Raw genomic sequence first — 17334 nt, forward strand, 5'->3', positions numbered from 1 at the left:
TGAGAAAGAGCTTTTTGTGTGGCTCAATTTTAATAATAAAATATTTTTCTCTCTCCTAATTAGTTTTCTTCCAATATCTCTTTTCTGTTTTTTGTTTGCTTGGGCCAGGATAGTCGATCTACTTCGTGTAGCGTACCATTCTACAATCTATTCTGTCTTCCTCTTTTGTTCCTTTTTGAAATTTTCTCTGATTTAAGCATCGAAGGGTTAACCAATTCGATGAGCTCTCACTCTTTGTCCATTATTTCGTAGATCTATGGAAGCGGTCCTTCTCAGTGCTTGGAGATCCATCGCCACATTTTTAAAGGTTTTTTTTAAAATTTTCTAGGCAGGACGCACGCAATGCACTTTTTCTCGCACATATGACAAGAAATATAAAAGAAAGATGGATTTATTCCTGGGCGTCCGTTTTGGGGTCATTTTGGGTCCTGAACATCTCTTCAGCGGCGGATACATCGTCGTCTCCCTCCGTCAAGTGGGCAGACTCGATGCAAATTAATTATCTTGACAGCTGAATTACTATTTTGGCTTTCTATCATAAGATTACCGAGGCAATCCGATGCGATCCCAACTATGCTGTTTTTCAGCCATATGCAACCTTCTGCTGTTGCTCTATTTTATTATCTTCTTGGTTTTTCTTTACACATCACTCGTTCTTGTTCTAAATTCTAATTTTGATGCGTTTTGCATTCGTTTGTTGTGGCTCGGATTCCATCTCCCATTTTAAGCCGCAGCGTGAAACATGCGGAGAGGAAAACCGAGGAGCACACCCATTTAGATTTTAGCCCTTGTGACTTTCTGGCACACGTCGGAGCCCATCTTCTATTAAAATGTTAATTTCCCTGCATCTGTATCTCGTGGTCAATTCACAATAATAATAATATGTAGATGGCTTGGGCTTTTGCAGCTTTGCGATAGCTCAGTCCTCCCGTCCTTACGGACCCACCACGCCATGTTCCGTGAGCTATCTTTTGCAGTCCGAAAGGTAAGGAACGTGATAAACTCGTGAATAGTGTGGAGAAAAGGCAGAAAAATAATCTCTCTCTCTCCCCCTCTATGTATATATATATATATAGAGAGAGAGAGAGAGAGAGAGAGAGAGAGAGAGAGAGAGAGAGAGAGATTTGGTCAAAGTGCAACCATGTTGAGGGGAAAAAAAAAGGCTACAAGTTCATAAAATGCAATTTGAATGAAGCCTCGGGCTCCCTGAGCTTCAACCTGACAATGACAGCATAAAATAGCAGCCCTTTGGGCTTAATTGCTTCACATTTTTTTTATGTTTTGTTTTTAGAGGAATACATGGATCTCTTCTCTTTCCATCGCGTCACATCACATCTGAACCATTGCTAAGATATGGTATTGCAATGATACAACATTTTCTTATACATGTGCCTGCATTGTGATGATTCCTCTAATATCCAACAATCATAGAATATGCAGAAGAAAGATTGTTTTATGGCCAAGAATAATATGATGAATGCCAAGGTGCAAATTAGTGAGCTGGAGAGTCTCAGTTTTTTTTTGTTCGGACACTTAAAGAAAGAGTAGGTGGGTACTCACGGGGCAGTGGCCAAATCCATGAATGATTTGCCTTGCATTTCTTGAATCACTGGTGTTGGTCCCAAGAGCGTAATCCGCACAGCAGTCACATATGAAACGAGGGGAACAATGGACTCCTTCTAAAAAAAAAAAAAAAACACACACACTTCTTTCAATCTCCTTGCTGAAAAGTTATCCTGCTCATCTAAAATTCTTACCTACCAAATTAGATGCTTATGAATATGGAAAGTATTTTTTTTTTCCAAATCAAATCCTTGAAGTAAACACTTCCTAGATCAGATCAAATCAAATTAAATCAGATCATACAGATAAACAGTTTCCTACCATCAGATATCGACAAATATTGAACATTTTTTTTTCCCAAATTGCAGATCATTTGCAGTATTGATTTGAAAAATAAAAAAATATTCATGTTTTCATTGCCATTTATCCCGACTCTCTTCTATCGAACCTCCAAGGTTGCAAGGTTCGTCAAATTCACGGCATCTACCAAAAGAACGCAGCGACGAAGCCAGAAGAAACCCGACCGCCGCTGGAAGCATTAATTGCAATCTTACTAATTATGGCGTCCCTGGAAAATGGCACAAACCGGGCCCATCTGTCAACCGGCGAGGGCAAAGTTGGACTTTTGTGAAATTCTGTTGCTTTATCTTACAAAAGAACGAAAAGCCGTCGAATGAACCGGCCGGTTCATGGCATTGGCGGAAAACGAGATCGCCGCCCAGTCTTGGATAGTTATATTTGAGAGCAATTTATTTAAATCTTCAAAGAGATAATTCCGGAATCAGGGAGGAAAGAGTCCCTCCGCCGCCCATTGGAACATGGAATGGAGCTGCGGGTGAAGCCAACCTTCCTGAAATTCCAAATATTTTTTTTCGAACCTACTGCAAAATACGTCTTACAAGAGTTATAATGCATAAGACGGAGAAGCTCTGGATCAGGTCATGGAGGATTGAAGTATTCCGGGCATCGCGAGGAGTCGAAGAAGCAGCGGGGGGAAGTCAGGTATCCTTTTATTATTATTTTTTTTCCCTCGTTGCCTTCTGATGATGGAAACCAAAAATAATCTCCGAGCAAATCGAATTGTTTTCCTTTCCTTCTTTATTTGTTCAGTTTTTCTGCGTTGATTGACTGATTAATGTATTTAAAAATTTATTTTATTTTATTTTATTTATTTTTGGGGTAAATAGTTTTCCGGTATGGATTATCACTTCTTCTTCTTTTTTTTTACTTTTTCCCTATCGATACATCAATTGATCAATTCCTTCGATTGATTGATTAATGTATGGAGACCGAAAAGGTAAAGATATGTGATAATCTATTTTACAGCGCAAAACTTAATTTTGTATCATTTAGATTTTCTATGTAATTTAATTTTTTTGTTCTATTCTATTTCGTATTGCAAATTATGTACATGGTTCTTTAAGATTTGTTCGCGATATGAGCCAATCAGAACTTTAATATTGATTAACAGATGGTAGAGTTTTTGGAGTTGGTACGAAGGATCTGCGTGGTCGAGGCCCGCCAGAATTTCTCCAATCCTAGATATATAAAAAAAGAATGATCAATAAATCTTTGAAATTATGGACTTCATATTTGCAGCCGCATGATGTCATATGTACATGTCTAAAATTGTTAACAATCATAATAATACTTGTAATATCGATTTTTTTTCTTTTTAAAGTCGAACTTTACACTTATTTTGTTCAAATCTTGTGTCAGTTGTTACTAATTGTTAAACAACTTAGTAACAATATGTTATACAATCAACTGCTTTTGAATTAATTATTCTTTTGTTTAATTAAACTTCAATACTGATATTTTGATCAAAGAAAAATGCTGAAAATTTTTATAGTAAATATTATTTAATTTTACAAAAAATACTTAATGCAAGTATAACAATTATTTTTTATATGTTGTTGCCTATGGTAACATTGTCGTATAGATAATTCAAGGTTATGAATTACAACAATTGTTACAATCGTAGTATTGCATTATATGAACTAATGATTTTCTAAAAATGTAGAGATATTTTTTTTTTCAATGTTCAAATTCTTTGTTAGCTTTTTTGTGATGCTATATCAACTAACTTTTTAAATTCATTTATTTATATTTCTTTAAGCTGCTGTTCTATTATTACCGCTTTATTGTTTTAAAAGCAATAGCTCAATTTTCCATTCTATGACATTTCTTAGCTCTTTTATGAATGTTTCGTTATTTGAAAAAAAAATAATGATAGCAATGTTCACTCTTTTCTTATTGACATAAGGCCAACACTTTTTTTACTCGGAGTATTAATATGTGTTACTTGATTGACTTCATCAATCCCTTTGTATAGATTAGATACTTGAACAAGATCCAATTAAAATTGATCCATCATTAGTTTGAGAGAGAGGTTATGTTAGAATAATAGACCTTAGGTCAAAAGCGAGGAAAACTCAGTGGACCAAAAAGAGCCTAATTTGACTTAAGAGAATTCTTGACCAGGTTGATAAGAGAAGGAGTAAGGACTAAGGCTTGGGATAAATTGCTAGAAAGCTACACTGTTCTGGTTATAAGTCATGGGGGTGAGGTTTGGGAAATGATTTAGGCGTTAAGTAGAATGGCTGAGGATAAATTTGTAAGTTAAGGGTTTGGATCTGGTAGGGAGATTGCTGAGAGTATGATTGTCTTGTTGGTCGCTCTCACTTCTCTCCTGCCCTTCACCATAAGAGGTCGCATGGTATTTGTAATGATGGTTTCAGTTTAGATGAGGGAGCAGCTGGTGCAGTGGGTATGGTGTTATTCTAGTACTTAGGTCATGAATGGAATTTAGAGCATGTTTGGGTGCTGGAAGATCTTTTTGAACTCGGTTCGACAAGATCTTATGGCAAGGGTTTCGCGTCTAAAAATGTAAGAGCAAGAATGCGACTGAAAGAGATGCATGGGAAGCTGAGAACACCTAATTTCTATGTTTTGAGCATAGGATAAATCATCTTGAAAAAGAGATTAATTATCCTTGAAAACGCGGATTGCTTACTCTATATGATAGCCCTAATCTCTTTCAAACCTTTTCCATGGTATGTTTCTAACGTGAAGGCCCACTAAAGGACTGCTTTTGCAAAATCTTCCCCCTTTATCTTCTTAGGTAGCTGGGCTTTGTGGGTGTCAAAGATTGGCTTTGATAGGCTTTAATTATATAGGCTTAGCCAATGTGATTGCATTAACTGGGAAGTGAATTGGCTTTTGAAAGGTTACTAGGGCTATCATATAGAGTAAGAGATTAGGGCTATCATATAGAGTAAACGAGCTACTTAGGTTACTAGGGCTATCATATATAGATTAGGGTTACTAGGTTTTTTATGATAGCGGATTACTAGGGCTCCTTGAGCTACTTAGGTTAGCTTAGGGTGTAAACGAGCTGAGCCAAGCTGGGTATCAGGCTACTCATGCTCGGCTTGGCATATCGAGAAGTGGTTCAAGCTCGAGCTGAGATCAGAAAAGTCTGTTGAAGCTCAACTCAGCTAAGTTATGAAACAAGCTTTAGTCGAGGAGCATCTTTTGAACTGATTTTGCAAAATATAAGTGTTCATATTTGAACTATTTTTGAGCTGAACTCTAAAACATATTTGTGCTCGGCTCATTTCCTACCTAAGATGAGCTTAAACAAGTTCTTAGCGAACCAAGCCTCGGGTGCTCATGAGCAGCTCCGTTCGTATACAACCCTAAGGTTAAATATGATTATAAGTTTGAATCGATCATGAAAGGTTTCAGGGAATAAGATTTGGCTCAGGATTGGGGTTTTGGTATGGAGAAGAAATGGACCTAAAATGAGTGGCTGCGCTGATTACCTCATTCACATGTATCGACCCCTTTGAATTCTGATGAGTGTCCGCAATAGATGAAGAACAAACAAAAATAATTCAAAAAGGCATAAATTTTGAGCTTTGCAATGAGACCAATATGCTGATGCAGCGTCCAAGGCTTAGGGCGACGCTGTTATGGTTACATTACTACAATGACATGATCCCCTATGCGATTATTCATTGTTCCACGGGTTTCTTTCCGCAGAGATGTCTTGCAGCTGGAGGATGTAAGTTTCATGTGCTTTCTTCAGCTCTTTTGATTTCATCATTTAGCACCACTCTCCTTCCATGTTCCAGCACCTTTTGCCTGTCGTGCAGTTAAATTGTTATGCAAGACAATTTGAAAGACGAGAGAAAAAAAAATAGAAGTCAAGAGGAGTTGAAGTTCCTGTTCATGAAGCAATCAAATATTGTCTCAGCTGACAAATTGTTGTATGATGACCACTGTGCAATGCCTCTCATCAAGTTCATGAATGGCAACTGAAAATTGATCCATACGGTACAATTCAAATGGTCGAATCTTCGTTTATACTGAATGGGAAGGATGGTGAAACAACAAATCTGTCCACCTGTTATGCTTTTTTTTTCCCGACTTCCAGGAAGAATAGCCCATTTTCGAGCATGAAATGAAAAAAAATAATAAATCATGTTACAGATTAACATCAGCTTTTCCAACCAGCCTGCATTTGTGACGATCGGTAGGTTAGAGAGGTGCCATAGATACATTTTGTTTCAGGTGTCCATGCTTCAGGTGATCGATCGTTGGCTGTTTTTCCGCATGGGGCTGCTCGTCTTCTTTTGCTGCGGCTGCCGCTGCCCTTCTATTCTTAGGTGCCTTGCTTGCTGGAAGGTGCAATCTTGCATAAAGGGGCTTCGGTGCCCTTGTTGTCCGGTCAAATCCCCTCACACAAACAAACCCTGCAAAACAGTTGTTCGATAAAAAAAATAAAAATAAAATAATTTGGTCGGGAGTTACTTCACAGGTATTTTTGCTTCTGTTGGCAGGAAGTACGCTTAGTCAAAAAGGAAAGTATGCAGTTTTGTTTTTTGGGGGGGGGGCTGAACTAATTAAAGCTTAAGATGCCGCTGTCTATCACTACTAAAAGGTAGAATTGCTATGTTTTACTTGAATAAAAGCTTGCAGAAATTTTGACAAGATCAGGTCTCCATGCGCCTACTTGGAGCGCCATCTCTTGACTACGAAATGCTCAAGCCAGTTTTTCTAGCAAGCACACAGAAACTCACCCTACCATCTTGTGGTACTGTTGTCACCAATAAATCTCAATATCTTTGTTCTGCCACCTGATGCTTGTAGATGCCTTAGTGCCAGACCAGTTAAGCAATGTACATTTCTGAGGCTCTATTTTATTGTACTTAAAAAGCTTAGGTATCTCAAGAGCAATTAATCAACCCTGGATGGGGTATATGACGGAGTGCGATAAAAACTATCCACAAAGGGCAGGCCCAAGAAACAAAACACACACACAAAAAAAAAAAAAAGAGCGAGCGCGCGAGACAGGACTACGCCTTGCTTATTATTATCATGGGAAGCCCGACTTTTGAACACTCCAGTATTTAATATTTTTTTATTTGTCAAACACGGAAGCGGAGTCCTATTTGTGCAAAACATCTCTTCAATTCATCTTTTGTATACAAAGATATGTGCAAAACCCTCGCGTGTTACAATTTGAGAATGCTTCGTGAACTCGAAAGATATCCATGGGACGATTTGATTCTTTGTACAGGCCAGGGCATAATGGGACCGGGGCCTAACGCGTAGGGCCCGAACAATAAGCCTGGCAAAAAAACAGCACATCGTTTTCAGATCCCCACAAGGAGCAGCAAATGCCAGCCGGATAATTCTATGTTGGAAGTTGGAACCAATCAAGGTCTGCCATATATCGAATTTGAGGGCAAGCAGCCTCTAATTAGAGGTTGTAACTCTTAAAAGTCTATAATCCAATGCAGAAAATATGTTTAGTTACTTTGTTTCTATTTTTTCTTAACAACTTTCATAATTTCTTAAAAAAGTAGAAGTGAAAAGAATTTTTCCTTCCATTTTTTTTAAAGTGGGTTTGCATCCCTCTCTTAGCCCCTCCATCCGACCTCCCTATGATCTCCACTCAACCTCTCCATATTTGCCTCATGCACATCATCAAGCACGTCACTACCGTTAAGCACACCACTACCATCAAGCACATCACTCACTCTTATTGCCAGTTTGAGTCCAACATCGTCCTCACGCCACTCGGCCCATCTCCTCTCTCTCTCCTTCTGTTCACCTCAACATGGTCGAGTGGCTCCTCTTATTAAAAAATTAAAAACAACCAAACATATTACCTGTCGTCAGAAATTTTTTAAAAATGGAAACAGAATTTTTGTTTCCAATGTTTTTTAAAGAAAAAGAAAGTGACAATGATGCCAAATGCAGACCACTTTTTTCTCTTTCCTTCTTTTTTTTTCCCCTTGAAAAGTTGGCTTTAGAAAGCTACAGAAGTCGCTTTAACATCCACACTATAAGGATAAAGTTGAGGTCTTCGGCCCCTCTTCACCTTAGTCTTTCCCATGTATGACAAGTCTCTCTCTCTCTCTCTCTCTCTCTCTCTCTCTTCCCCCCCACCCCTGGAGAGATCTTACTGGGTTTCGGTTCTTGGCTCTCTCCATTTCATGTCCTGGTAGGTGGAATCAGCATGGAATTGGGGAACTTCCAAAGTTCTCGATATATTTCCAACATTAAAATCGGAATCTAAGCTAACACATCCTGCAATTACTGAACTGTAAAACTAAATAAAATAGCCTGCAATCTGTTCTTAACTTTTTATATATAATTCTTTTCTTTTTATTATCTTATATAATATCTATTCAAATTAATGCTCATTTTTTAAGTACACATGCATTGCATGTGTCAGTGAACATGCAGAGTTTAATACCTTAGATCTTGGTAGATCCTACTAGGATCTGAGTCTTGACAATGCTGTTGGATCAAAATTTGTCTATTTAAAGATTCATACCATATGCATATATACCTCAACTCACATGTCAGTGATGTTGATGGATGTACTTCTAGCTGTTTGTGTACATGTTGATAGTGCAAGATTCTAAGAACATGTTGCTGTCTATGACTGCAAGCTTTATTGATGTATTCTAGGATGCACAAGAATTGCTGAATGTGGCTTGAGTGCTAGACAATTTAGAAACCATAACGAAATAGCTTGGTGCTAACAAGTAAGAGTAAAGGCATAAACTTTTCTAAGAAAAGTACTTGAGGGATGGGGTAGAGCTAATCATTGTTATGAAGAATAAAATTATAGAAGTTACTGGATGATTGTTAAGCTAATTATGTAATGATACCAAACCCTAGAATACAAAAGGATTTCCAAGGTACCCTTCCTGGCAAGAGGTATCTCCAATTAGTGTATCTCTCTTGAAAAATTGTCCATATACTGGGAGGTGCACTATAAACTCATGGGAGAGGCAGGATATCAGTAACTTTTGCAGATTGTTGTGTTATATTTTCTGAAACTTTTGCACATTCATTGTTACAAATTCCATTGAAGAGTTTCCATTAACAAGAAGGTAAGGGCTGAAGAAACAAGCTGAAGAAGCCTTGGGAAGAAGCAGCAGAAAACATTTTGGAGATGCTTTCTATTGGATGGCATTGGCCTTGAATAGGAATAAATGAAAAAGGAAAGTGCATATTGCTGAGCCCTTCTATTAAACAAACTATATCTTACACCAACTGTATCTAAGACATGCATAACTGCTGAGCAGAAATAGTGATTCGTTACCTGAAGATCTACAAACTAACAATCAAATGCACAAATTTAGAATTGGCCTTTTCGTACTGTTACATGTTATTATTATTAAAAAAATTATGGATAATACTCATTCTGCAAAGTCTACCAGCAGGTCAAATTGATCTTAACCTTTCCAGAACTTTGAAATTCAACTGCTTGTCCTATGAAATTCTCATTTCATTGTATTGCATTTCTTTGCAGTCATTCACTGTAGCATGATTTATTTTCTTGAAAGGAAGAAACTTACTGATTAAAACAATTTATATTTGATCTTCAATTTCAGAATAAAAGTGCCTTGATATAATTGTTTAATTAAATATCAGTGTCTCATTCTTATCTTTTCATAGTAGAGCTAATTGTCCAGAGAGCTAAAGTTTAGTATGCGGTAGTCATATTAAGGCAAACACCTGCTGTCCTTTAAAAAAGGATTTAATTCTTTTATTTCATTTTTTTAATCTCTTCTTTCACCTTTCTATGTTCTTTCATAGGTAACATCTTAAGGAACTAGTTACCGGTTCTCATATTTAATTTCTATAGAAGCTTTGAGAAGAAAACAAGCAGTTTTCATTACATACCTCTCCAAAAGCATTGCTGTATTTCTTCAGTTGTTAGACCTAGCAAGTGTAGAAACAAGGGATCAGCATCTTGTCTTAATCATTCTACATCTGTAAGCCATGTAGACTTCAAAATGTGTTTGCCATCATCTAATTACCTCTAAATATAGTTGGTATCGAGGTTCCACAATATACTGTTCGTCTAGGCAGGCTCCATATCCATTCCCTAGGAACATCAATTGGGTTGCGGCTAGTATCATGATCTGCAAATACCTGCATCAGAGTATTGGTTGTGAGAATTGTATGGTCTAATATAGACAGGGAGCCACAATTATTTACAAGAGAAAACTCACTTAATCCTTTGAATCTGTCATCAGAATAGTACTTACCTCGTTAACTTGAAAATAGGTGCCGTTGAGTGGAAAACTTCCTCTCATTGCTGTTCGACATGGAATCTGTTTATTTTATTTGATTAATAACATAAAACTGAAATTAATCTGGGCATAAATTAAATTTGATCATTAAAAAGTAATTTACATTTTTGCTTTTCCTTTTTTTTCCGTTTTCGTTTTTCATTTTTTTGCGTCTGTAGAGTTATATCTGCTTATAGTAAACATCTGCAAATTACCGCAGAAAAGCTGTAAACATTACCAAAAGTGTGCCTCTGACAGTTTGAGCTTGTGCTTCTCGTATACTATTGCAAGCAAAACATGTTTTCCTGTCGCATAGTTTGCCCGTTTCTTGGGAGTTGCAGAATGCCTTAGGTGGCTCAGTAGATTGTGCAGTTTCACCTATCTCACATTTCACATGAGTAGTCAGACTGTGTTTAAGCACAATGCTGCAATTATAGCTATTGTTGAGCAAATATTCTTGCCTGGAGTCCATATGGCCAGAAGATAGAAACAAGGATCATCAGGCTCTCTTGTGTCCAACTGTAATACATTCAGGAGCAAATGGTCAATGTTTAAGTATTCTTTAGATGATGCAAATTGTCATCTGATTAAAAGAAATAACTCACTCCTTCCAAGAGAGGGTGTGAATCTGGAAGTTCATAGCTGCAACAAGGAAAATGGTAAGTTAGCATACACAAACAGCACCTTGCAGTATTTGACCCTATACAATGAGTTTAACTGTCGTAGCCACACTGGAGAGACTCTATCCAGATTTCTTCGCTAGCTGGTGGGCTGTATATTGGGGTATCAAATGAAATGAGGAGTGCAAGCTTTCGGCTTGAGAAAATCTTGATCCAAGATCATTCCAAGCTAAACAAACCAAGCTTGAACCAACAAAGCAAGCTCCAAATAATTACAACCCAAGCCAAAAATCGACCCGGCTCGCTCAGGTTGATAGGACCTGAATGTATTTATATTATGATATATATATTATTTAGACAATTAACTATCTATTAGAATATCTTTTGTTTCCTTGAATCAAGTAATTGTTAATTTTGGCTTGAACCAAGCCTCAATCAAGCTTTAATTCAAGCTTGAACTAAGCTTGTTTCATGCTTGAATTGATTTCAGATCAACTTAGGATTGTCGAGTTGATTGATTAGGCTCGCCATTGGGCTCAATTGGAAATTAAGCTCGAAAACTAGTGAACAAATCAAGCTTGATCTTGGGGTTCAAGCTCAAAATTAATTTCAACCAAGATTGATCAAACCCAAGCTCAATCGAGCTTGGCTCATTTACACCCTTAACTGTAAAGGAGAGGAGCATAAATACATACACTTGATGTTCTGTCCGTAGGCGGCTCACATTCTTAAGTCTCGGCATGGGAATGGAAGCAGCTTCAGGTGTTATAGCAACTAAAGCTTTTGACATATCGCCATCTTGAATATCCATATTGTTTGCATGCATATAATTCTGTAAATTTTGTGCAAACTCTTCAAGATTGAGCTTAATAGTAGGAATTTCATCAGGCTCTTCAAAAAAGGCATCTTCAATTGCACTTTCTTCGGTTTCTAGGCATTCAGCTTCTGGTGTGGCTGGTTCTTCAATGATGGGCTCGCAATTATTAAAAATAGTTCTTTCTTGTGAGAATGTGCTCCCCTCAAGTTGAGGTAGGGGTTCTAGGTTGTAAGCAGGTGTACAACCATTCTCAGAAGCAACTGGAATTGTTGAACTCACTAAACTTTTCTCTTCCAGTCCCGGAAGTGCAAGCCTTGCACTGCATTATGTATGGATGCTTTAGTAACTTCCCCTTTTTGCATTATATGAAATAGTTAAAAATACAGCATGAAACCAAAGTATAAATTTTATAATCCAAACATCATACATTTGCACAGAAGTGTCTTTCCAAGGACTTTAAGGTGAAAACATAACTATGTTTTGGACTATAATGCAACAGACCCCAGCCAATATTATTTTCAACTACAGAAAAATAGAAGTGTATTCCTGTTTGCTCTCATTTTCACATATGCAGATTTTTCTCAAGGAAAAAAGTTCAAGATTGAATGCGACTTCCAGTTGGATTGACACAATAAATGAGCTAGATTTTCTAAATTCTGGAGACATTGGTAAGAGTGCTGCTTCTTTCTTGATCAATGTCAATTATGGAATACATATATATTTATGAACTTGATATCAACCATTATTTCTGTATGAATTCTACATTACTCCAGTGTTTTGCACATGCACTTGCATGATACCAATTTCATTCACCATGGGATGACAAACGCCATTAAAAAAAATCCCTTACATGCAAATATTACTGCTTGTATGGTAATGTATATTACTTCAGTAACAAACCTGGCAAAGGCACTTGCAAAGTGTTTGCACTCTCCTCTCATTGGGCATGCATTACAATTTGGCTTGCTTTTGGTACAGAAAACCTGCACAGAACTCATAATTCTCATCTCATGTTAGCACGTAAAGAGTAAACTATTCCCTCATATTTAAATAGAATATTTATTGTATAATCTATTATTTAGTCCATGAGCATTACCTTTCCAAAGGTAATCATTTGATAATGGAGCTCATATCTGTGCAGTCAAGTATATGATTAGAATAAGAAGGTTTAAAGGTATAGCTTTTATACAATAATAGTTAGAACAATTCTGCCATCCTTAATAATATTCTGCCATATGCAATACTTTTGAATACAAATAAATTTTTTGGAGTATGATTATGGAATTTACAATGTCCGCTGGTCAAGCTTACATAGCCGAGGCCAGAGATACTTCTGAATGGTCTCCAAAATAGGATACCTTTTAGGGAAAATGAAAATAGGGTTAGATTCTTCATATTGGACATTTGCCATATGCATTTATTATGTGTCTCATGAATCATGATAAAATAAATAAACAAAAATGTATTAGCAACGAATTAAACATACTTACAGCTCTAAAAGATGTAACTGAAGGGACTCGGGAAGGGGCTGAATTGGTACCCATCCCAGTCTTACACATATGCGGCCAACATTTGTGTCAACCTTGTCAGTAATGTGGGAAAAAGTACCCCTGTAAGATTTAAACTCTGTACAGTTTTCTCTGCAAAGGAATTGTTTAAAGAGAGAACTTACTGGAAAAGCTAGATGATGAAGCGTCAAAAGGCGAACACATTCCACACTTTTCAGTCCCAATCCCCGTATACTTAGGAGGTAGTCCCTAAATGCAGCAAAACATTTAGATTTCTGTAAGTTCCAAATCAAAATTATCGTTTTCATGGGGTTGGTCAGAAATATCTATATTCAATGCTGAAGATGATATCCTTAATCAACAGCCCTGTTTTGTATATTTAGAAGGGGTTTTCCACATTCTCCTTCACCGTTCTTTTCTACTATAACCTCTGCTTATGTCACTATACTGATTTTCGTGTGGCTACACCTGGCACCCTCTCTTTTGGCAAATTCTGGCCCCTCTTTTTTTCACAGGCAACAACGTACCTTACCCTTATGGGTCGGGTCAGTACATGCTGCCCCGTACCACCTGGTACTGAAAACCCACAGGGTCTGGTTCCGAGACTCCAATCCTTGGTTGTAATAGTTATAACAGTAACCATAGTCAATAAGCTCTTATTGCGTTATTAGGAATCTTTGCCATTCACTCAATAATAAGCCACATCATCAATCAAACCAAGCCTGTACAAACTCCAGGACATGTTATCGAAGTTACTGAATAAGTAGAAGTTGAAATCGACTAGAAGGTATTAAAAAGGCCAAGTTGCAAATATGTCTATTTCGCTCATGTCTAAATTCCTAGGTTCATGTGTGTCGTAATGAGAATACCAAGCACATTTTGTAAAAATATTTTTCATCTTACTTTGCTTTTTCTGGTTTAACGTCTCTTAACCATTCAAGGTTGATGCTTCCATGATCTCTAACCAGTCGGATGAGAAATTCCTGTGAAGAAAACAATCAACAATGAGTAGTATTCATACGTCTTCTAAATGCATGGATTAAGCAGTTGACTTTGAAATAATTTTTATAAAATCTTTTTTTTAATAATTTTCTTTTAGTTTGTTGTGAATCAAATGAAACATCTGCAACTGTATATACAATTTGTATACTGCGCCATAGAAAAGTATGTTATGATGTATTTGTGACAAATATGGACTTACACATACTAACTTGTAATGCTTTTCTTCTAGTAAAAACTTAAATATGTATTGTAATGCTTGGAGATAAATGTCATTATCTGTAATAGATATAACCTTGAGCATCATTTCAGCATTAAGACTCCAGCTTATCACTCAAATCACAATAATATTACTTTAAAACTTTGAGGCGGTGATTCCAGACCGATAAAATTTTGTATTGATCTTGAATCTTGGGGATAAAAGAAGTTGCAATGTGTCATTATGGACCTTAGCTGAATCAAGGCCTTTTACTTGACATGCATTAGTTTTGATGAATTGTCCCTTATCCCAGCCGTCATCAAGAGACTTATCTGAAAATATCAACAATTGAGCTGTCTGGAAGCATACCTTAATCCGCTCTGCCAGCATGTTGTTCATTCCACGCTCTCTAATAGTTTCAGATATCTCATTTACATCTGCACACTTTACTGCTTCCCAGTCAAGTGAGTCCATTGTCTCATGGCTTCTCTCTTGATTGGCACCTTTGTTATATGCCTCTTTTCGCAAGCTATCCCAGTCATAGGTCTTCTTTTTTTCACTCTCAACCTTTTTCTTCTTTGCTTTTATTCCATTATTTTCTGTGTCAGATGAAACCTTTTGGGAATTATGGTTTTCATTTTTAAAATTTGATTCAACTCCCTCTGCAACTTCCAATGCTTTCCTTTGATTGTTCTGTAATTCTGGAGAGGTTTGCTGATTCCGAGAATTCTGCTTCTGACATAGTAGAACTTTCTCTGCATTTTGAGTGTTTTCAACTTCGAAGTTTGCTTCTTTTTCTTTTTGCTGCAAGTTCTGAATAGACTCATCTTGCAAAGACAAGCATTCGTGAAAAACTGATTTACCTAATGAGGCCCCAGTTCTCTCCCTTGGGGCATTGTTATTAGAGCACTTTCCAATGCAATCTGCTGTTTCTAAGCTGGTTAATGGTTGCACAAGTTGCTTGCTTATTTGTGCATATGAATTAACTGCAGGTACTGTTTCAGAAGTTATTGTCAACTTCTGACTTATAGCTTCAATTGCATTGTTTGCAGAGGGACCACAATCCGAGTTGAAATTATTTGTGTTGGTTATCCCAGAAGCAGTTGAGGATTGATGAGATCTGCTCTCACGCCTTACTATTTTGGCATTATGCATTCCCACCAATCCAGAATTTGTGAAATTATTAAAATTATAAAGCATGAAAGGAGCACATGACGCCCCCATAAAGTCGCACTCTGATTTATGGAAATAAGAATCAGATGTGTGCACTGATGGACATGCACCTTCCAGTTTTTCAGATCGATCCAAGACTGTTTTTCTCTTGTCAACATCCAATCGTGCAAGCCTCTTGAGGGAATCTGTTGAGAGAATCCTTTCATTACCATGACTTCCAAGTTCTGCTATCTGTAGAAGCTCAGTAAATGAAGTTGAACTGTCCATACCGTTGCACATACTCCCAATTACCAATTCTTCTGCTTCAAAGTTGGACAATGAGCTTGATCCATTCAGATCAGCTGTCTGAATTTGGTATTCTGAATAGTATTGAGATGAAATAACAGAGTTTTGGGATGGAGCTACATCCTCCACTAACCTTTTCTCTTTGAGTTCTGCGAAACTTGTATTTCCTTTCACTATAGCTGGAATGCCTCTCCTGCTATCAGACGATTCATGACCATGTTCTAGCTCTCTTTGATGTGCATTCCAACATTTTCCTTTTGAATAGTCCGCTGTAGCACCTCCTTTATTGCTCCCATATGATTCATTACCGCTAGCCCTTTCTTTTTCTCCAATAATCAATACAGAATCTCGGTCATATGATTCTTTACATAACATGTTTTCCTGCCACTTAGTGGCATTTTCAGAAGCATTAATGCATCTTTCTTGCTGCTCTTCAGAAGTGTTCATTTTTTCTGCATCCGACCTCCAATTATTGGCCCTTGACTTTAAAGGAAATTTTGCAGCAAGAGCCATGAAGGCAGAACTGGAAAAATTAATAAATAATAGTGAATAAATAGTTCAGGCAAAAGAGAATGCCAATAATCAAGCTTGTCATGCTGTCTCATATATTTCTATAATTGCCCTTACCAGCCATTCCAGAATGTTGATCTTACCTTGAAAGATGGTCTGAAACATTCTGAGTAAGAAAGACACCAACGACTGAGTCTACAACAGATCCTTTCCATTGAGAGAAGCGTCTGTCGCCTGCCAGAGAGCACATTTTTGCAGGAAGTTAACAAGACATGCTCAGTTAGTTACATTGGTCAATAGTAGTGGGTAACAGGCCACGGGTATAGAAAACATTCTCACTTGTTTCAACTTTACTGAATGGAATCTCTTTCCCTTATCTATCAAATATAATCACTGTATACTGTGATTTAAGATGTCCTTAGTTTGTTAGCTAAAATATTACCATTTCAAGTTCCTATTTATATCTTTTCCCATTAAATTGTTTGGCCAGAGATATGACCTGCCTCCATAGAATGAACTAATATAACTAAGGACATCATTGCTAATAAATATTTTATTCAGTCACAACTGGGATACATGGAGACGTGCATCTAATCACTGCACATCTTTGCAGTTCCAATGGGGACTCATGATTGGCACTTTGAGGGTACCAAAATGAATCTCTTCAATGCAATACACAAAGAATCAGCACAGATAGATACTTTTTCCCATAGTTTAGCAACTATTGATTTCTATTTTTGGCAGTCCACTATCCATATGAACTAACATTGAAGCATTCTCACCAGAATGATCATTAAACAATTTGGTATAGCATAATGAGTAAAAAAGATTGGGGAAAAAAAGAAACTTACTGCAATTCCAAACCTTACTCCTCCATGTGATGTGGAGTGATTTATTCTGAGGTAAAAGTAGTTCTTCTTTTCATGATACCCACTTTGTCCTCAAAACTAACAGCCTACTTTTCTTACATTTGGCGGGTCATAAATGGAATAAGCACAGTAAAGGGGTTCACTATAACCCAAAGTAAGCACGGCTTTTAAGTCAAACTAAAGAT

General features: G+C 37.1%; 1 protein-coding gene and 1 long non-coding RNA gene across 2 annotated transcripts in view; one reads left to right on the forward strand and one right to left on the reverse strand.

Moving 5' to 3' along the window:
- LOC113463422 (uncharacterized) lies at positions 1 to 5992 on the forward strand. Its single transcript, XR_005513583.3, has 3 exons — positions 1 to 985; positions 1932 to 2565; positions 5611 to 5992. It is a non-coding gene; the product is annotated as an uncharacterized LOC113463422 (long non-coding RNA).
- LOC103717691 (protein ROS1A) overlaps positions 5771 to 17334 on the reverse strand; it is a 25636-nt gene continuing 14072 nt past the window's right edge. Inside the window, 17 exon segments of the mRNA XM_089926872.1 lie at positions 5771 to 6209; positions 6211 to 6323; positions 9778 to 9816; positions 9915 to 10029; positions 10146 to 10211; positions 10408 to 10547; positions 10631 to 10688; positions 10775 to 10811; positions 11485 to 11925; positions 12507 to 12589; positions 12703 to 12739; positions 12896 to 12964; positions 13097 to 13188; positions 13279 to 13363; positions 14018 to 14097; positions 14682 to 16293; positions 16424 to 16514. Coding sequence (XP_089782998.1) covers positions 6153 to 6209; positions 6211 to 6323; positions 9778 to 9816; positions 9915 to 10029; positions 10146 to 10211; positions 10408 to 10547; positions 10631 to 10688; positions 10775 to 10811; positions 11485 to 11925; positions 12507 to 12589; positions 12703 to 12739; positions 12896 to 12964; positions 13097 to 13188; positions 13279 to 13363; positions 14018 to 14097; positions 14682 to 16293; positions 16424 to 16514 — 3215 coding nt within the window. The 3' untranslated portion in view covers positions 5771 to 6152.

Source organism: Phoenix dactylifera, chromosome 13, assembly GCF_051530095.1.
Source record: "Phoenix dactylifera cultivar Ajwa chromosome 13, Ajwa_hap1_PhDact_Kaust_v1.1, whole genome shotgun sequence".
NCBI lineage: Eukaryota > Viridiplantae > Streptophyta > Magnoliopsida > Arecales > Arecaceae > Phoenix > Phoenix dactylifera.